The sequence below is a fragment of the Macrobrachium rosenbergii genome, chromosome 4 (genome assembly GCF_040412425.1).
Source record: "Macrobrachium rosenbergii isolate ZJJX-2024 chromosome 4, ASM4041242v1, whole genome shotgun sequence".
Lineage (NCBI taxonomy): Eukaryota > Metazoa > Arthropoda > Malacostraca > Decapoda > Palaemonidae > Macrobrachium > Macrobrachium rosenbergii.
The window spans coordinates 28,984,624-29,007,500 of record NC_089744.1 but is presented as its reverse complement, the minus strand read 5'-3'; the positions used below and the strand labels follow the sequence as shown (position 1 = coordinate 29,007,500).

General features: G+C 36.3%; 1 protein-coding gene across 1 annotated transcript in view; it reads right to left on the bottom strand.

The window, feature by feature from the left end:
• Nucleotides 1–6,390, bottom strand: part of LOC136837130 (uncharacterized) — a 49,575-nt gene extending 43,185 nt beyond the window's left edge. Inside the window, exon 1 of the mRNA XM_067101745.1 lies at nt 5,964–6,390. Within this exon, the coding sequence (XP_066957846.1) occupies nt 5,964–6,390 (427 nt within the window). The remainder of the gene's footprint in view (nt 1–5,963) is intronic.
• Between the last annotated feature and the right edge of the window lie 16,487 nt (nt 6,391–22,877).

Below are 22,877 nucleotides of genomic sequence, written 5' to 3'. Positions count from 1 at the left end.
CATGATCTCCAGTCATCATCTGTGATACAGGTGTTAAATGAGATCTGACTGAGTAAACGAGGAAAGGAGAGTAGGCTACACTTTAGGGTTCCCTCATGCCGGGAAACTCAAGATTCGAAGTTATATCACAAACCAAAAACCTAAAATGGAGGCAAAGATATTTCAACAAATTATACAAAACAACTGAATTCCTATCAATCAATTCCATCTAGGGAATTCCAACTAGGCAACACCAGAAGGAAAATTTTTTAAGCCTCATCACAGTTTTACATAAAATACTAATCTATATAACACCCGGAAGTCTAGCCAGTACATCACCTCTTTTACCATTATTTACGCATTCTAACCACATCTTTTCATCAGATTTTAAAAGTTCTGTAACACTGAACTAAACTGATGCATCACCACTAATACCAAACAACTACTGATTAAAAGCATTATGTACTTGGTATACAGGTATAGGCTAAGCCATGAACAAAAATTCTTAAAGAAAAAATAACTGCCCATCCACAAAAACACACCAGTCAACTGATTAGTCCGACTTTTTGATCCGGAAAGACCCTGAAAAGATGAAATGGAGCAACTCTTACGTAATCAGTATTTTGAATACACTTTGAATATATACAACACAAAAACCAGAACAAGAAACCATGGAAATAGACTAATTACTAATCTGTAAATTTGTGACACAACTAAAGCAGCAGTCATCTATGCCTGTCCAAAAACAATTTTTTCACATGAAGAGCATTTTAGACTAGGCCTATATGACTTCCATTACCCAATGATGACAGACAAGACCACTTAATCCAAAGTATTGTTATAGGATGGATGACTTCCAGACCTTTAATGCCTTATTTCAAGAATGGCTCCACTACACTTTTAACCTTAATGCCAGTGCATTACATAACAAAAAAAAAGTGGCATGTACTGTTCACCAATATTTTCAAATTGTGCCACTTAGCAGTCAACTCGAGCCACACTTTGAGAAGTATGCTGTAAAATTATGGAATAAATATGATAGTCAAGACATGGCCTATCTATTCACAAAGAGTTAGGGCACAAAAACATTACCCAATGAAAAAAAAATGGGAAGTGAAATAGACTAATAAATGTAGACGGTAGGATAGACCAAACGTGTCTCCAAACAATAAAGATCATCCATTAGGGGGAAGGAAGGAATGGGAAAAATAGGATGAAGAATCCTACAAGAATGAAACTTCAAATGCCTCTCAAACAAAATTACAGTAATATTAAAACAGCTACAGCCATAAAGTAAAAATGTACAAAAACATGAGAGCTACTCTGTACATCAATCCTGGTTAAACAGGTTGCTACTAACAAATCAATTAATTGCAAATTAAGAACATTACACAGCCCACAACAATGAATAAGTAGTATATGTTACTATGACCCATTATCCTTGGCATTACAAAGATAAATAAGGCCATCAAAAGTGCTTTTGAAGTCTAAGCAGCTATTGCTATACCAGTGTCATTAAATGAAGAATTTAATTAAACAGCATGTGTGAAGACATTATATAAAAGGGCACTTGAACAGCACATGATCAAGGTCACACAATGCAATGAAATACGCATTGTACTATAAAACTGAACACATCTTCAGAATACTTAACACCAAAAATACACCTTATAACAATCACACTAAGCAAAAATCCAACTCACTAACTTTCATCCTGCTGTAACATACACAGTACGGTACACTGGGATCAAATTACGAACTTTTTAGTTCTATACACTACATAATCAAATGATTCCTTGAATATGTTTACAATCCTTTGCTGTACTGTATAAATAATCTCTCAATACACTCATATACATACATTCACACATAAACAGAACGGTATATCCAGTTATGATAGCCTTCAAGCTATTTGCACACACCAGTTATGTTATAGTTTTTAGTTTTTAGGCTACATGCACACACAGGCTACACGGTCAACTTAAATTACGAAGAATAAGGTACAGTAGCCCATATACAAGAAATGGAACAATTAACACACTTTACTGTTTACCATATATCAATATACATACGCACAAATACAGTATAGCCTATATGCAACTTATTATGTGTGTATAAACATTCTACTGCATTGCCAAGAAATGCAAACATACCACAGTAGTAATACTTTTTAGGCCTACATAGGCTATCTAACAAGCGAACATACTGTACGGTATAATACTTCTTAAGCCTATATATCAAAGAAAGGTATAGCCAAGAGAGCTGCTCAAATAATGTCATAAGTAGGCTATCTAATCATCAATACCCAACTGTAAATAAGTGTTCACCCCAAAGCTATCTCCTCCCTTAGCAAGCACTAGGTAAACTAACATAATGAATTACCCAACACATTGCCATTCACCTACGAATTATCATAAGTTAATTAAGCTTCCATATACTGTATCGGACATGTAAAAATAATCCTTGATTGATAAATAACCAAGTCATAAGGTAATACTGTTTTCTGTACCTAAAATTTGTCATTACACGACAGCAGAAGAATATCTATCTTTGCCATAAGTAAAATATTTATGTGGGAAATCATAGTCCTTACTGAAATATAAGCTGTATAGTGATTTTATAACATTTCATTAAAAAAATATAGCCTAAATAACATTTTACAAAAGGCTAAAAATTCTTCTAAAAATTTTTCCTTTCTCAGTCTTATGAATAGTCTACATGGCTAAACTGTGGCTTACAGTACAATACTGCGGCGTCCTGATGACAAAAAAATTTAATTATAAAATTATATGAAAGAACAATTTCAATTTAAAGAATACTGTACTTAGAAATTGCATAGTACATAACAAGTAGCCTACACTTTGTAGAATAGGTTACATAAAGTACCTTTTGCCTGGATATTAATAAAAGTATGAAAAAATATGTAACAATTCACTGTCTTTGTCCAGTGTTATAAATGAAACAGATTTTAAATCATACATACTGTGCACCTACAACATGCCTTGCTACACAAAGTCTAGCATATAGGCTAAGTAAAAAAAGAAACAAACCACTGCAAAGACAATTCATCCAAGTTTTGCATGGTGCCAAAAATTAAATGTTTCTATTACTTTATTTTTGGTAATACTTTTTCATGGCAAAGTGTAGGCAATTTTTCTTTTGGCAAAGTGTAGGCAATTTTTCTTTTGGCAAAGTGTAGGCAATTTTAGCATGAAGACTAACATTACACAGATTGATTTAAGAAATATATTGAGAAGCAAGTTCTCAACAGTCACAAAAATTTTGTCATTTTCTTAATGACATTCTCATGTGCAATAGCTGATAATACTGTACTTTACTTTTAGAAAGATTTTCCTTTCTACTTTGACAAAGCAAAGGCATTTTCGTCTCTGAATAACTGAAAGCTCTTCATTTCTACCTAAATTTAGTTTTCCATCTTCCTACCTTCAATACATTAATATTGTTCAGCCTATAAACATCTAGCCATCCTAGCGTGAACACTGTCAACAGACAATTCAAAGTGAAGTATTGTACCTAAAATCACTAAAGCAATCACTAAGAAATGGGTGCTGTGTAATAATAAATATATCAAAATAAATAAATAAAAAGTATATATATATACATACATACATATATATATATATATATATATATATATATATATATATATATATATATATATATATATATATATATATATATATATATATATATATATATATATATATATATATATATATTTGTAATAATGATTTATCTAATCCTTTAAGACTTTTGATGAGGCAAATACTGCAATGTCAAATGTGAAGGGAATCACTAAGAGTTGATTTTTATACAATTATGAAAACCTTAGGTACAATCAATATTTTCATATTTTGCATCCACTACCTATCCTAATGAAATAAACAATAAAAACTGCAAACTAAAGTCACTATTATTTTGTACTTTATGCACATGAAAATGCATGCACTGAAGCATGTAATTTAGATTCAACCTCTCTCTATTACATATTTACCAGCAGTCTTCTTATCATTCTTGCAATACAAATTTGAGAATGTACAAAATCAAGACAGCACCAGCCCATCAAATTATTTTGATTTTGCTGTAGAAATGTGTATAGCATGGGTATTGCAGATAACTATTTATACACACTGAATACCGTCAATAAACAAATGCATGCTTAATAAATACATCTTCACTTAACTTACAATAATACAGGCTTAATAAATACATCTTCACTTAATGCAGTAATCTAATTTCACCCTACCAGACCAAGTGGGATTTGTCCCATGGCGACACAATCACACCTAGGATGCAGGCACAAAATGCTGCAAGGCTATGCATATCAATCAGCAATATTCATAAGGTTCAATGACAACAGAAACTTTCTTGTTAAGGCTTCTCTCCAAGTACTATCAACATTTTATCTTGATTCAAAGTAGTTTGTATTATCAAATGACGAGCCCTATAGACGTACACAAAAAAACACATTTAATAAGAATTTACACTAGCACTAGACCGAGCACTGCAACATTACTCAATGCATAAGCTTCAGAACACATTTGTTGTTTTACTCACATTCATCATAAGCCTGCCTAAACAAATCTCATTTTTTTTTAGTTTTTGTTAGTTCAAACAGATTACATGTACTGTGCAGTACTGTATTTTGCTTAAGTTAAAAAAACACAGAACCATCATCACAATTATTGAATATGGTCAGTTTTTTTTTTCATTCAATATAAATAACTTGACTGATGACCAAATTTTATAAACTGTAGTTAAGCACCTAATCAATCTAATAAAAGGGTAGGTCATTTGCTTCAGTACTGGAATGTTTGGTTCACTGTAACTATGATGTATCTGCCTGATAAAAATTCGTCACCTTAATCAATGGCACACTCCCTTTTCAAAGTTTTCTTTTGCTACATGTAGCCTATACAACTAAATGTCTGAAAATAAATCCTAACAACAAACAATGTTTGGTAATGCACAGTACAGGGCATCAAATAAGTTCCAAGCCATCAGTTGATGATGTAAATCCACCAGCTGATTGCATCTTGGGTGATCCTTGATCAGGTAGGGAACAGCACCCTACATTATGTTAGGATAGGTTAAAATAGGACATATTTTGTTTAGTACAAAAAATAAAAGACAACATGCAATCAATCCATGACATTCAGTTTCAAAACAGTAGTGTAGTACTTTTACCATGTATAAAAAGTCTATTACTATTATTATTATTATTATTATCATTATTAATGTAAGATAATTTACTGCAGCTACCTTGTTTTGAAGTGATTAAAGACAGACAAGTTAGAGCTTGGGATAGTTAAAGAAGTTGAACGGCTGGGTAAGAAATCACTAAGGGGAGGATTTCAGTCAATGGAAATTAAAGTAGGTGAGGATCAATGGGGTGTTGGATATAACCTCAAGCTCCATTTGCAAAACATCACACAAAGCTCTACAGGTTATACCCTCAATACGTTTGCAACTGTATAACAATAAAAGTAATATTATTATGAAAATAAAATTTTGTTGGTACAAGTTATATTAAAAAGGGCCCATGTCAGTTTTCTACAATACCCTATTCCTTAAGACAGCAACAGCATCCTGCAATATATATATATGTACACACAGACATCAGTTATACTACCACAGAGAACAATCTAAATGCTAGCGTACATTATTTTTCTGATACAGTATTTACGTTTTTCTCTGACTTCCGGGAGTTTTCAGCAAATTTAATACCATGTTGTACACTAACATTTAACTGAAACCAAAGATACTACATTTATTTGGAAAGTCTCATTCAAGAGAAAAAAATAAAACATGAAATCAAAACTACAAATGTTAGCTTTGTTACCCTTTCAGTTTTGATATTTTCAACATGGGCCAGTTACGAGTAGCCTAATAATAATGGGACGTAGGCTACCAGTAAAAAAAATTAATTACAAGACTATGAGTCTACTTTAATGTTTACATACCTGGTGGAGCTGTGCGAATTACACATGGATTGCCGTTGCGCGTGCAGTGATTGATCCAGGCCACAACATCCCGCTGTGTGTAACCAGCTACCTTCTGCCCTTGAATCTCCAAGATAATGGCCCCAGGAGCCAGAGAGGGGCCACCTCGCTGGTACTTGACACTCGGACTAATATCCCCAAGAAATGGAAATTCTCCATTGTCAGAACCTCCTAAGACCGTGATGCCTCCTTCACTCCCTACACATACCACAGCCTCAACCACCTGGTTAGACCAATGGTCAGCACCCACTGATACTGTTTCGTCACTGTTACTGCTGCCATAACTACCGAATTTCAGTTTAGCCCCGTCACCCCCTCCCCCCTCTCCTTTCTGGCCGCTGGGACTGGCTGGTCTAGCAGCGGGCTGATCTGGACTAGTCTTGAGCATAGTGAACTTAGCCCATTCCACACATTACCTCGATAATGCACAAATTTAAAATGATCAGCCACTGTGTATCTACATAACTGGGCAATGCGAGGCTTAAAAGCCTCCTATTACCATTATAAACAAGTTTGCCAAAGACAAAATTTAGGACCAGGTCTGAGCCAGTTAAAGTCTACGGTAAACCAGTCCTCACCTACGCCTGTTAGGCTGTTAATTAAGGCACAACACAAGGCACTCGGTATACTTCCTCTCAGTATTAATTAGAACATATAAAGCGTCATTATCAAGGAGCCTCTGTCTACTTCTCGCCACATAACACTTCCTAGAAAGACTTACTTGGCAGGAACCAAACTTTTTGACCACTTGTCAAACTGATCAACCTGGACACAACCACTGACAATCACTCGCTGGCTCACTCATTTTTGCCTTTAATTCGCCCTCCGTACTTCACAAACACACTATACCATATCCCAATAGGTCTTAAAAAGCGGTATTACTGATCAAACCTTGGCTTCATGCATAAACGCAACGTCTTCGACGAGTATTTAATGACACACTGTTAATGTTTTCAAACTTTTGGTCTTGAGTTCACCTGAGTGACTTGAGGTGCAACCACGATTACACCCACCACAGGGAGTGTTTACTTCACATGAGTCCGGGTTCTTCCTTAAGACTCCTTCAGGCGAATAACTACATTCATTTCAATTCTATGAAGATAATTTAATTTTATCCTGAATTTAAAATAGTAGAAATGTTACTGAATTCACTCTCGATGAAACCACATATCACAATATGATTTTCTATACACCTCCATATGATATGCGATTTGTAGCTCATATGCGATAAGACTAAAAGGCGCCAAAGAATAACGGTTTTTGCACATCCAAATGTTATCAATGCAAACTGATCCCCTTGAAAGAAAAAATAATGAATCACTATGCACGTCTTGGGTTACAGACATCTGATGGGTGTTCTCTGAAGTTCACCTGTGTGACGCATGCTCATAGACGCGCACATTACCAACCCAATTTACCTGCAAGTTCTTAAACACCAACAAACTTTGAAAGGACAACTTACAGATGTACTACTGAACCCAAACTTCATGTTTTACTACACAGATAAGTAATACATGTTTAATAATATATAAAATTTGAGTGTAACCTTTAATAAGGAAAGGAATGTTTTAAGTAGGTCGGGTGAGTTGGTCAACCTGATCAGCACACGACTCAGAGGTCGACACCCTGGCCGGCCGCGGGCTGCGATGTTCAGTTCCTATGCACTCTTTTAACACCAGCAATTACTTTGCAATGGACATCGATCACTGCTATGACGTTGGATTACATAATGTACGACATTAATTCCAATCAAACGACCAGCTACCACCTGAATCATTTGCCGATAATTCTACGCTTTTCGCGTCTTGGGGCGACACGCCCACTCAGTGACCCCCACCTCCCAGCGGGATCATCCCAATTTCCCACGAAACTGTCATTGTGTGCAGCCGAATATCCTGTTTATGTTTATAAAAAAAAATGTGGTCGCCAGAGTTTGAACGGTGGCATGCAGGACACAGATACTTCCGTATGCTGTTACCACGCCCACTTTCTAAACCCAGTGACCTTAAATATATTACCATGCCTCGTCTGTCTGCCTTTGTGGCAAGTTACTAAGCTGAAGTAATGAGAGTGAAAGCGCTTTCGCATAATACAATAATGACGCGTGGAATGCATAATCAAACTGAATAATATTATAACAATTACACCTGCTATTCCTCTCTCCTACGCTCGAGCCCCCTCCCCCCTCTCCCATCTAGACCACGTCTAGCCCCATAAGTGGCCCATGATTAACAGTTTCCGTGTGAAAACAAGGGGAGACAAAACAAGGGAAATCTAACCGTGGCATGACACTTCTTTTTTCTTACATTGCAAGTTCGCAATCATTTAACGATCAGAGGCACCGTGTAATCTACACCATGGTACTGATATATGTTTTAATGAAATGAGAGAACGATACTCAGAGAACAGGTCCGTTCTCTGTAGATATTATTCGAAATAAAAAAAGGAAAGGAAAATTCTTTTACAGCAAACTGACCATTGGTTCTAAGAAGGTTTCCTGTTAGCCGTGGCTTTTGACAGACTGATATATCTCGCAAAAAAAGAACTTGTAGACAGAACAAAGCAAATCTATGCTGCTTTGTCTGTCCACATTTCATGCTGTCATTCGAAAAATGGGAATCGGAATTGGAATATAAAATTCAAGCCAAGCGCTGGGATCTATGAGGTCATTCAGCGCTGAAAGGAAATTTGAGAGTAAAGGTCTAAAAGGTGCAACAGGAGGAAAACCTTGCAGTTGCACTGTGAAACATAGTTAGGAGAGGGTGGAAAGTAAGATGGAAGAAAGAGAATGAAGGGGTTGCAGCTTGGGGCCGAAGGGATGCTGCAAAGAACCTTAAGTAATGCCTACAGTGCACCGCGTGAGATGCACTGACGGTAACCCCCGCCCCCTTCCCCCCGAGTCATTCGCCAAAGAAATACTGAACTCGTGAAACTGAACGACCCTTGTTTTAAATAAACTAACAAAACAATGCAAACAGATCAAGCGTCTAAAATTCAGGAAAACCTAAAAAAAACGCTTATAAAAATAATGATGCAAAATGGACCTTCTCTTTCAACGAATGGACGTCTCTTGGACAACCTTTTTAAAAAGAATGTATCTTGCTTATAGTATGCCTTGTGCAAGGACTGTAAATGGTGCTGAAGTTCCTATGCAACGGCCCTTAGGCCCAAGTTGCAATACTTTCCTTCTGTTACTTGTCATCTGGGTCCACCTGGAATCTTCCAGTGTAGCTGCTCAACTTCTCTAACCTTATCTTGCTACAGGTGTCATCTTTCATTTAATAATAATAATAATAATAATAATAATAATAATAATAATAATAATAATAATAATAATAATAATAATAATATGAGGATAGAAACCCTCTGAGGCTCATCTGATAAACTATTGTCGCAAGAGGAAGTCCTCCAGTTACAGAAGAATGGAATTGGAACTGGAATATAAGATTTAGGCCAAAGACCAAGCGATGGGACCTAAGAGGTCATTCAGCGCTGAAAATGAAACTGGATTAAATGAACAAGTGGTATGTAGCAGCTTATGCAAGTATGTAATATGCAAGGTTTACCTGCATTTCATTGTCTTTATGATTGAATTATTTCCTTGATTTATAGTTTATAATTGCATTTTCTTTGGTTCTATTCGCTTCTTCAGGCTGACAGTTACTATTCAGAAGATAAGATAATCCCTTTTTCATATGGAACAAGCCTACAGGGCTACTGACTCTGACTTGAAATTCAAGCTTGCAAAAAATATGGTGTTCTTTTGAAAGGCTATCGAAACTTATTATTATTATCATTATTTCCCAATTGTATCTGCAAGACTAATTACTTAACTAAGGCTTTCACATACACGCCGAACAGTTTCTTCATTGCCATCGACATCTTAGGGATAGGTTCTTGGACACCGTCCAGCCTTTCTCAGAAAACCTATGAAAAATCTGACTAGATTTGGGCTGGAGCACAACCAAAATCTGAATAGCTAATCTTTGGTATCAGGTACAATTTCCGTTTTTTATGCTTTTCTTTTTCATGTTTCCCGTTCTGATACAGCACCTTCAGAAAATTAATACGGAGGTAAAGATACACTATAAATTGATTGATTGATTATAAAATTTAGATCTTGAAGACCAAGCACCGGAACCCATCAGAATTATTCAGCGCCGTAATGAAGGTGAAATATACAAATTAATGATATGATTGATAATGAATAGGTGAATGATGACATACTAGTAAAATTCATTGTTAAAATATGAACGTTAAACATGAAGAATGATATTAGATAGAACCAACAAAAAATAAGTATATATTAAACTTTTACATTCAAATTTATATTTAGTATAAGAATAAATGACTAAAATCATTATTAAATATACTGAAATCATATCTCATTAAATAATCAGATTCTTTCAGATAAACCATAAGGTTATCTACCTCAACGTCATCATTTAAAATTTCTAAAATAGTCTTCCCAGTTAGTAAGTACTTTGCCCTAAGGAGATTAAATTGAGGACAGTGCACCAGCATGAGCTCAACGGATAGCTGACCACCACAGTGAGCACAAATTGGGGCACTGGCTCCCTCTAAAATATAGCTATGAGTGAAGCGGATATGGCCAATCCTAAGCCGTGTTGGGATGATCTCAAAATTTCTGTTACGATTAAAACCCGAACTCCAAAAATCGATACTTTTTCTAATGTTTCTGTACTTCCTATTTGTGGATAAAATGGGGGAAGTCCGTCTCTGCTGCCATTTTGTACGAATGTATCGTCTGATAACTGGACGCATATCCAAATGTGGCACCTTACTAGTTAAGAAATCACATCTTGCAGCATCCTTTGCTTTACTATCAGCCAGTTCGTTCCCTTCTAGACCAGTGTGCCCAAGAATGCAACAAAACTTTACTGATTTGTGGCGAACAGAAAGATAAAAAAGTCATTCCTGAGCCTTTTGAATTAAGGGATGGGTAGGGTTAAACTTCTTTAGGGCTTCTAAAACACTCCTTGAGTCATTATATATTACTGTGGATTTAAATTTCTTATCAGATGCAAGATTTAAAGCATCAACTATGGCTGTTGCTTCAACAGTGATAATGGATGAGGAGTCTGATAACTTCCTGATATATGATTCCCTCTCACACACCACTGCACATCCTACTCCATCTTCCGATTTTGATCCGTCAGTATAGATTTTTCTGTCATTTATATGCCTCTCATCATGCTCCAAAAACTTGTTTCCGACTTCTTCCGGACGATCTTTCTTCTTTGTCTCTTTAATGCAGACATCTATTGCTGGAATAAACCAATGGAGGGATAGCAAGATGTTTAACTTGTAGGATCTTCTGCGTTTTTATGCTTTCATCCTCCAGTTCACCCAGCCGTCTGGTTTGAAGTGGTACTGAAGATCTATATCCAAAAAGCCTTGAGTCACACTGTTTTAAGATCTCAAAAGAAGGAATCTCCTTCGAGCTTTTCAGCAGCATGGTGTGTCCCAGACCTAGCTCATGCTCCGTAAGTCTAATGGTAGCTGATGGGAGTCTACATAAATACTTTCAATGGGTGAAGTTCTAAAACCTCCAGTACAGATCTTTAGTCCCATATTATGCACAGCGTCCAATTCCTTAAGTTTAGTCTTTAAAGCAGATGGGTATGCTTGGCAGCCATAGTCTAACTTAAATAAACATACTGCATTATAAAGCCTTAACAACGATTTCTTATCAGCACCCTAATTAAAATTAGATACTACTTTTAAAATATTTAGTGATCTTTTCACTTTCACTTTTAACTGGTCAATATGATTATTCCAACTGAGCTTTTCATTAAAGACCATTCCTAAAAATTTTACTTCAGTAGAATAAGGTAAAATAATTCCATTTAAGGTAAGAGTTGGAATGGTTTCCTTCGTTCGGCGTCTGCAGAACCAAACAGCGAGTTTTAGACTCTGAAAACCGAAACCCTTGCTCATTAGCCCTCTTGCTTACTTTATCGATGGCTCTTTGTATGAACCTGCTAGTAGATGCTACATCATATCCTGTGCAGTACAGAGCCAAATCATCTACAAATGAAGAGTCTTTTACTGGTGATGATATCTTTTCTAATACTCCATTAATGGCAATAGCAAAGAGGGTGACACTAAGGAACTCCCTCTTCTTGTAAGAAAGGTCGTGATACATGATTCCCAATTCTTACTTTTATACTGTATATCTTTCTGATAAAAACGAATTTATAAATCTGATAATTTTTCCTTTAATGCCCATCTTATACAACTTTTTAACAATACCATAACGCCATGTGGTGTCATATGCCTTTCTCAAATCAAAGAAAACTCCTATTGTTTGGCTCTGTTTAGCAAAACCTTGTTGTATTTGGTTTGAGAGCTTGAGCAAGGGATCTAGAGTAGATCTAGTTTTCCTAAAGCCAAACTAGAATGGAGAAAGCAATTTATTTGTCTCTAAGTGCCATACAAGTCTGGTGTTAATCATCCTTTCAATCAGCTTACAAACACAAATGGTGAGAGCTATTAGTCTGTAGCTGCTGGGTAAAGCAGGATCCTTGTTTGGTTTCTTCATAGGGAGGATTAATGATAATTTCCAGCTCTTAGGAATAATACCAGTTTCCCAGATTTCATTTGTTATATCTAAAAGAAATTTCTTTGACTTTTCTGGGAGATGTTTCAGAATTTCACAGAGTATTTTATCTTCACCAGGGGCTGACGGTTTGGTATTCTGCAAGGCATCTTTGGATTCCTGCAGTGTAAATTTTGCATTATATGGTTAAAAATTATTTTCACTTGAATCAAGATAAATCTGGGCATTTCTAATGTCTTGGAATTCTAGAGAATAGTTCTCACTACTCGATATTCTCGAGAAATGTTCTCCTAATTTTTCTGCTACCCTCTCTGGTTGGGTGACTAGGTCACCAGTTATCTTAAGGGTAAGCACAGGTTCAGGGACAAACTTGCCATTTAGTTTTTTTAATTTTCTTCCAGATCATTTTGGAAGGTGTTTTTGAGCTGCCATTAATGTAGTACATCCATGACTCTCTTTTTGCTTTTTTAAAACATTTATTTTGCTTGGCCACAGCACATTGGTAAATAACTTTGGCTTGGGCAGTTCCACTCCTCTTATACTTTTTGTAGCATTTTCTAGTGATCCTTCTCATACTACTGCAGGTTTTGTTCCACCAGGGAACTGCTGGTTTAGAGGGCTTCCCTTTTGTTGTTGGAATAGAGGCAATTTCACTGTTGATGGTGGTGTCATTGAAGTAATTATACGCCTCTGAGATGGATGGAAATGATTTTACATTCTTGTCCATGAGAACAGACTCACTAAATTTCTTCCATTCTGCTTTTTCTACCTTCCATTTGGGAGGTGACTCAGAGGGCTGATTCTTAACTGTTTTTATATGAATTGGGAAGTGGTCACTCCCATTTGGGTATTCATTTACTGACCATTCATAATCAATGTGAACACTAGATGAGCAAAAGCTCGGATCGATAGCCGAATAAGTGTTGGAGTAGATGTTATGGTAAGTCATCTCCATTATTGAGTATAGTGATATCATGATCATCCATTATACCCTCCAACATCCTACCCTTGGCATCTGTCGTGTTCCCACCCCATATGGGGTTGTGAGCATTAAAATCACCAAGGAGGAGGAAAGGAGTAGGGAGCTGATTGATCAGTAAATGAATATCATTATAAGTGAAATCCAAATCAGGAGGAAGATAGATGGAGCAAACTGTAATTTGCTTGTCTAAAATGAAAGTTACTGCTACAGCTTGGAGATGAGTATTAATTGATAGCAGGGAGTGTTGCAACGCCTATGCGCAATAATTGCTGCAACTCCCTTAGCTCTATCTCCAATTGGTGGTGGAGAATTATATATGCTGTAATTTAACCCAGGATTATATTGTGTGCTTCCAAGCTTAGTTTCCTGGAGACACACAATACCTGGGCTATGGTCATGGAGTAGTATCTTCAACTCCTCACTGCGAGCCCTAAGACCTCAACAGTTTCATTGTAGTATTGATGTGAAAACTATTTTTTGGGCTTGGTGGAAGGCCCTTTGAATGGAGCCTTCCCATTTACTCTCCTCTGTTTATGAGTATTATCAAGAGATGATTTGCAAAGGACTGGTCTTGACAGGTTTGGTTTATCATCTGTTGATTTACTGGTGTCATTTTGTTTCCCTTTCTTGTCAATTTGTTTAAATTCAGGCTGGGGTTCTTGCATCGAGCTTAGTACTTAGTATCTATTACTAAGCGATGCATGTTTAACTGGAGGAGAGGATGAAGGGGAACGTCTCCTCTTTTGGTGCTTTTGCTCCTCAGTCTCCATTAAATCAGCAAAGACTCTGCCTGAGACAATTCCAAGTTGGTTGGGTTAAGTGCCATCTTATCCTTCTTGGAGGCTTGTGCTCTAGCCTCAACAGGCCGAGCACCTGACCCAGATGGCTGAGCCACTACCACAGAGGTTGATGCACCTGCTACATTAGAGGGTGCACCCCTAGTGGTAGATAGGGGTTGTGGCTTAAGAACTTGAGCATAGCTCCTAGGTTTTTGTCCTAATTGTCCTTTTGCAAAACCGATACTTATATGCTCTGCATTGGCTTTATTTAGTGCAGACAGTTCAAATTTGTAAATTTCACAATTTTTGTTATTGGATTTATGTTCAAGTTGACAATTAACACATTTTGCTTTTCTATTACATTCATCATCATGATGGACACCAGAGCAGTTTATACAAATTTTAGCATTTTTGCAGTTTTTTGATGGGTGGCCAAACTTAAAGCAATGATAGCACTGCATTGGTCTTTGCTGGAAAGGACGTACTCGTACCCTTTCATTTTCAAGTATGACATGAGACGGTGCTTCAGAGTCTACAAAGGTTAAAATGATCATGTAGGCAATAGCTGTCTTTTTCACTCTCCAAACTCAAGTGGGACTCATTTCTAGAATTTCTTCTTCTGTCATGTCATAAAGGTCTTTATCAAATAGTACTCCTCTCCCATAACTAAAGCTTAAGTGGGGCTTGATCTTCGTAATCATTTCATCATTTTTTATGTCCGACAAGGTCAGCATATATGCTTGGGTTGTGGAGTTGGCATGAATAAGAATGGTGTTCTTCCCGAAACGAGAAATGTCACCGCTCTTTATTCCTTCCACCTTTTTTCTGAAGAAACCTGCAAAATTTATAGTAGTTTAATTTTCCTCCTTGGCTGAAGCTGCCACCCACATAGGAGGTTTAGGAGTCCTTACTTCTGCATTCTGGTTTCTCTCTGGTTTATCCTGAGCCCATTTAGATGGCACATAAATGTCCATGTCTCTGGGAACTTTTTTTGTTAAGGCTCCTCGTACTGTAGCTTGAGCCTATTTGTATGGCACTTATCATACTACTAGCCTTTAGAGCCTCATCATGGCTACTAAAGGTAACCCACGCTTCCCATTTAGATTCAATATCAATAAAGTTCATCCTGATTTCTACAACAGTTCCAAATGATTTCAGAGCTGTCGACATTATTTCATAATAACAACAGACTGGTAAGTCTTCGATATGGAGTATTCTCAAAATTTTCACACAACCTGGCAGTGTTGAGGATTTAATTTTGGATGAACATTTCTTAGAGAAGTTCGTGTCCTTGCTTGAAGTCGTCATCAATGAAGCATGGCTAGAGGGTCCAGGGGAGGGGAAGTCAGGAGGGGGATCAGGATGTTTGTTATTACTTTCTGTCAATTTATTTTTGGAGACATCATCAACATTTGGAGAAATTTCAATCTCCATGGTGGGTGCAGAGGTCGTCATCTGTGCCAGAACAGCACCATCAGAGGGTCCAGGGGTACTCGAATCCTTATAAATGCTAGACAAAGATTTGAGAGGGTAAAAAAATAATAATAAACCTGAAAACCTTAAAAAGATAACATCATCCTTTCATGGGGTTCATTCTTCCACCAATGGCACAAGTGAGAGCTGACTCCCAAATGTCAGCGTCCCTACCCTACCCCACAGGGGATGGGACAACATGATTAGAGTGGCCCAAACCCTGTAAGCCGAATACCCCCACTCTAATCGTGTTATGGGCAAACCGCTGCCGAGGACCTATCCCCAAAACAGATTCCAGTCCTAAAGAATACGTCCGGTATCTCAAGAACATTATCGGGCAGCTGATGGTCCCCCACTATTTAGCTTCGGATATAAACCAATCCCAGTTACGAAATCTTTTCCTGCTCATCAGGTGGTCCCAAAAAATCGAAAGAAAAATATAATGTTATATGGGGGGAACAGATTCCTGGGGTTCAAGAGCCCCCTCACCACGTCAAGGTGGTCCCAAATCGAGGGGGGGTGGGATACATTATGGAGCACGATTACTTACCACTTGCGGTGTCTTTCAAGTCTCTGTAAAGTTTCTCACTAATAACGTTTTTATTTTTCTTGGCCGAGCAAGACTAGTCAGTCTCTTCCGAGGAAAGATTATGCAGTGATAAAGCATCTACCAAATTCTCAATATCTGATCCAATCAATAATTCCAACATTAAGGCCATGCGAAATTTGGTACGTTTCTCATTTGATGTTAGATCAAAGGTCAAGTGTCCTACTACCTGGCCACCATGAACTCTTCTAATAACTTTGTTAACGCCGTTTACAAATGCACACAGGAGTTCATAAGTACACATTTGCCTATTCTCACTTCCTTATCTCCTGCTGTGATACTTCAAGGGCAAGTGATGGCCGTCTCAGAAATAATGGAGAATAACAAATGCTTTTCCAGACTACTTCATTGTAAATTTAATTTGCATTAACTTGAAAGCATATTTAGGCATCTACGTCTATGACTGCTTTGTCTTGGTTGTCAGATTTCATGGGATAACTGTGGATTTAAATTTACTTTTGCCCTTTGTAATTTCAGGATGCTGTTTACAAGCTATTCATTTGTATTCTCAGCATGTGGAAAACAAAGACAAAAAGACCTCTATAATTGTTCTAAATAATGAAATTTGTTTCAGAGTAATGACTCCTTCAGGTCTGTTTAATCACCCATGAGAGTTTTAAAGGAAGGCCTCAATCAGGAATTGGGAATATTAGTTGAACTTTTTAGAGCATGCATACAGTTTAAAAAAAGCTGTCCAGAAACTGTTAAAAAATAAGAAAGATTGTATTATGAACCAGAGGGCAGAGAATCTTTCCTGTCCTAAAACCAAAAGGTTCTTTCTTGGGAATTAGCTTTAATGGGGGCTGAAGTCCCCCTCTGATGCAGGATTGTTCTGCTGGCATATCTCTCTTTACCTTTGCCAACATACCTCCACTTTAAAGGTGGGCCCCGTTCCCAACCAGTCTGGATTATTACTGCAAGGATAAAAATATTATGTAAAAGAATAAAAGAAAATACTGTAGTAAGGGGATTGTTTATATGCATATGCAGTTCCCTAGGGGCAAATTGGGCTTGTCAAGAAATGACCCCTGAAAAAAAAAATACTATGTACGAAAATGTTAGAAAGGACACAGGAACATCAAAAATGGCATACTGAAAAAGACAGAAAAACGGAAGAGTAAAAGAAGAAGAAGCAAAAAATAAACAGGTAAGAAGAAGAAAAGGCAGAGAGAGAGAGAGAGAGAGAGAGAGAGAGAGAGAGAGAGAGAGAGAGAGAGAGAGAGAGAGAGAGAAGGGGACAGAAAAAAAAAGTCAGTCTTGAATGGAAAGATGCGGCCACCAGAGGCCGACTGATGGTCACTTGTCTGTTTTCAAATACGAATTCCATTTTCATGTGAATGCGCTTCTGTTTATTTGGTGACGACATTGATCAAAATATGTAGGTCATTGTCGAAAAAGTACACTATTTTTTTATACAAACTTTTAAAAAACTCGACATGTAAAATTATAAGAACAGTTTCTAATCCATGCGTGGTTTTTAGCAGCTGAATATTCACGAAGCTGGCAGATAATTTCTGATGATAAATCCTGATTCAACTAAGGTTACAGAAGCAAAATCGACCTTCACTTCGCCAAAAATCTGAGATGCTGCTGACCACTGACGTTTACATTGGCCAGAGATTTCGGCCCTAGGGTCGAGACTTCCCTCCTTTTTCCTTTTGTTCTTGTCATTTTTCAGATATTTCAATAGCTATCAATATAATCGTTCGACGATATTTTGTCTACCTACAGTATATTTCATATCAATGCTGCCATCATTGCAGGTTAGCAAACAAATCTGGATTCTGCAAGTTGTCCATTCTTGACTGACTTGCCTACTTGGAATTTTGCTTTATTTTAATTGTTAGAAGTGATTATTGAGGTTCGATATCACAAACAATGTCAGTCTGCATAGCCGCCTACAGACCATCTTCACAGACTTAAGATTCCCTCGTGTCTTTGTAAGTGCTTCATGGGAATCAAACGACGCAACAATCGAACTTAAGAGTTGCTCATCTAATCGAGCATTTTCCAGCTTAAAATACCGAGTAGATTTGTCTTTGAGTAAAGATTCGACAGATGTATTGGATGGATGGATGTATGATATTTAGGGCAAAAGCCCAGGCACTGGGGCCAAGAAGGCCATTCAGCGCCATCGACAGATGTATTGATAGATAAAAACAAATGCCTCTTTACATCTGTTTTCACATACAAGTGATAAAGCAACTGTCTGTGTGTGAAAGATTTTGCAAAAAAACTCCAGTACGTGTCGCCAAGAATGTTTTTCAAGGATCTTGCTTTTACTTGAATGGCTACATCAAAACAAAGGCAGAAGTTTGACGGCTGAAGTTGCTTATTTCTTCTGTCTTATCAAATCTGGTTCCAGTTCACTTGCCAGATTATTGGCAAATATGTGAAGGACCTTATTTACTCAAAGTTCTGTTCCATAAACATGATTTCGAATGGCCGTGCAAAAAATAATGGGAATTTTGTGAAGAATGTTGTTCATTGTGACCATTTCCTTTCCGTTGGACTCAGCATGTATAGATATTGATGATAAATACCATACTATAACGTTTTATGTTTTTACAGGAAAAATAAATATATAGACACTGCATTTTATTATATATATATATATATATATATATATATATATATATATATATATATATATATATATATATATATATATATATATATATATATATATATTCACAATGTGTACCAAGTACCTGGTTATTACACAACTAATCACAGAATTCAAAAATTTACCTCACTTCAGCCAGATACTTGAACTCTCATAACATTACGAATTACAACTGAGTACTCTAAAGGTAACAGTGATCCCTTAAAAAAGGCTCATTAATCACATGAAAAATTAAACTAAGTTCATCAAGAATGGTGTGAGGTATCAACAATTAAACAAGAAATATACTAGATTAAAAGGGCATCACTCCATCAAACAACTTTAACTGTTTCCCTGGTCTTAATTCACTTCAGCATAACTGAAGGAACAAAACATGTTTATCACTTTGCCTTATGCACACAATTAATCCTATTCACTGGTGGTCGATAAATGAAGCACTGTTTTTTAAAAATTTCAAATACAAAAATTTATTGTCTAATTCAAAATTTATAATTAGAATTCACAATCTGAAAATTTACTATTACTTGAAAACAACACAAAATTTAATTAGTTCTTGAATTAAATTATTAAACAAAATTAAATCACAAAAATTTATTTACCAAGAAATTAAATTAATCAAGTAAAATTTAAAAACAATTAAGAATTACTCAAGATTTGAAAAGAAAATCTTAATAAATGAAAATTAAATCAAGTATGCAATGTTAAATTATCAAGAAATATTTAAAATGCTAAGTAAATAAATGTTAAATCACCAACACAAAAAAATGTGAAAAATCAAGAGATTGCAAACACAAGAATGCACAAAAATACACAAAAGATTTATCAACAATAATAATTTCACCAAGGCAAAAGTTCCCTAATATACCTTATTATACCATGTTAATAATAAGTAAATTTCACTTTACCTTACACAAGCTTGTGAAAACCATGTTAATAATAAAAATTTCACTTTACCTTACAGCTGTAAAATCTCTTTTGATTCACAAAACACTTTTTATTAGGCGCCTTCCAAATGTATATACTTTTCCTATACTCAGGTCTCAAAAGCTGTATTTAATACCAGTGACCACAAATATACTACGTTAAAATTACTCTCTTTTGAAGAGAGAGAGAGAGAGAGAGAGAGAGAGAGAGAGAGAGAGAGAGAGAGAGAGAGAGAGAGAGAGAACCAAACTGATCGGTCTCTCAAATAAGAATGAAAAAATCTGAGGATTCCAGTAGCACATGAAACACTCAAGTGACGTCATTAAGGCATTTTGGGAACAAGATACAAAGGAAAACGTTTTGAACATAATCCGGACAATACATAATCAGAGCAATGCAATCTTAAACATGACGCAATTGCCATGTGTTCTTACTCTCAAAAGGGCATAAGTGGCCAAAGCCATGTATGTAACATTTCGAAACCACTTGTCTTCTTCTCGCATGAGACAAAGCTTTCACAGAAATCCTAACATGATCAAACAGATTGCAACAGGCTAATTATGACTGGCATGTTTTAAAAAACAAAACGAAAAACTCGAATTGGTTTCCAGAACAGATCAGCAATTGTTATTCCCGACCTGTAATCGCGTTATCTTAACTGGTGACAGATGGCACATCTGGTCTAAAACTCGAACTTCTCTCTCCCCTGCTACTACGCTGTTATCAAGAAAGATATTAATTCTAAATTACACTGTTATCTAAATCACTAACTCTTTGAGATCTGACACTACACTACATGTGATACTTCAACAATTATTATTATTATATATAACACATGGTGAATAGATGAGTAAACATATCAAAACTATGGGATGATATACATACTACAAGGCAACATCACGAAAATATATATATATGTGTGTGTATGGAATGTGTGAATGTATAAGTAACTGAAAAGGAAAAAAGAAACAACTGAGTGGTTGCTGGGCCTTTCGAACAATGAGACTAAGGAAATATAAAAATAAAAATTTTAGGAATGTTGTATGAATGACATACAGATATAAGGATGGGGATTAATAGGCAAATGCCTGGAGAAAGGAAAAAAATCTTTGAGAGAAAAGATTAGGCAACTGAGTGGTTGCTGGGAATAGGCTGATTACAATTTATAAAGGTCAACAATTAATATATTCTTTTGCAATAACAATTTCGGAACAGACTGAATTAAGTTTGGAGCTTTTGTAATATGTAAAAAATTTACCTTAAAGATAAAATTACTAAAAATAAATAGTTACCTTATAGGACCACTGTATCTTTAATAGTTTTTTTTAATGTTCAAAAATTAAGTATTGTGTTTACCAGAAGGAGAATATAATAGGTGCTGTACCTTTATAATTATGTAATCAGCATTCATTCTTTGGGTGGTCAGTCTCTTCCCTGTATAATCCTTTAATTGACTCCTCCCTGCTTTCGAGCCGTTAGGCCTGATTTTGTGAAACCCTTAAAGATTTCACTAATTCTTCAACTGTTTTTCTCCTGTTCTTTATAATCCCCATCCTTACGGATATCTGCATGTTATCTGTCAATTTTATATCTTTATATTTCTCTTCAGTCTGCTAGTAAAGGACCACTATATATTTCATATATTTTATATATATATATATATATATATATATATATATATATATATATATATATATATATATATATATATACATATATATATATTACTAGCAGGACCTTATTCAAACTGGATGGTATCTAGTGGAGATATTTATTAAAAAAGTCGCAAGCTTTCTAGGACAAACAGTTCTCATTGTCAAGTATCCGTACAATGACCAGACACGTAGTCCTGCTGTATTTATATCTGAGTGCTGGGTCCTTTAATCCTTTCACCAATTCATACATACGTATGTTCTCCAGTCAGAGTAAAGAAATAAAAATGGGAGTAACGACAGGGTTGGTCATTAGGGCTTATAGGATTTGCACTTTCGAATTCTTAGATGAAGAGCTGGAATACCTGAGGGAGAGTTTTAGGAGATTAGGATACCCAAAGTACTGGTGGGGGCAGGCACACATTAAGGCAAGAAAAAAACTATTTTGGGGAGAGAGAAAAAACTATTTTGGGGAGAGGGAAGGAACATTTGGCTGGGAAGAAAATAATTACAGTCCTAGACAACAACACTATCACACCCATCAAAGGGAAGCTACATAATTTCAAATTGATAGGCAATTACAAAAACACCATTAGGAATAAAATAGTTAGAAACAAGAAGTCGGTAGAGGGGGGAGAGATAAGAGGGGGAGTACATATGGCAGCGTGCCTAGACTGTGAAGATCGGTACTGCGGCGAAAGTGGCAAATTCCGCAAAGAGCGAAGCAAACAACACATACAGAACATTAGATATTATAATCACACGTCGGCAGTTGCCAAACATTGTTGAGAAAAAGACCACAAAATAGACTAGGAAAATATGAATTTTTTGTACAGGAACACAACAAAATGGCCAGACTGGTTGTAGAGAACGCCATCATAACATGCTCTAACAACACAATGGCAGGGGACACTGGAAATGGCTTTGAAGACAGCATATCAAGAAAAACTGTATACTCCACAGTAGTAAAGAAACAGAAAAACACAAGAGGTCGCACAGAATATGCACACCTGAAGGAAAGTGCGGGCAGAGAAAAGCCAAGGTCACAAGGGCGGGGTCACACAGGAGGAGGGGGTTAATGAAAGGATTAAAGAACCCTGCACACAGCTATAAATACAGCTGGACTATGTGTCTGGTCATTGTACAGATAATTAACAATGAGGAATGTTTGTCCTAGTAAGCTTGTAACTTTTTTTTGAATAAATATCTTCACTAGATACCATCAGGTTTGAATGAGGTCCTGTTAGTA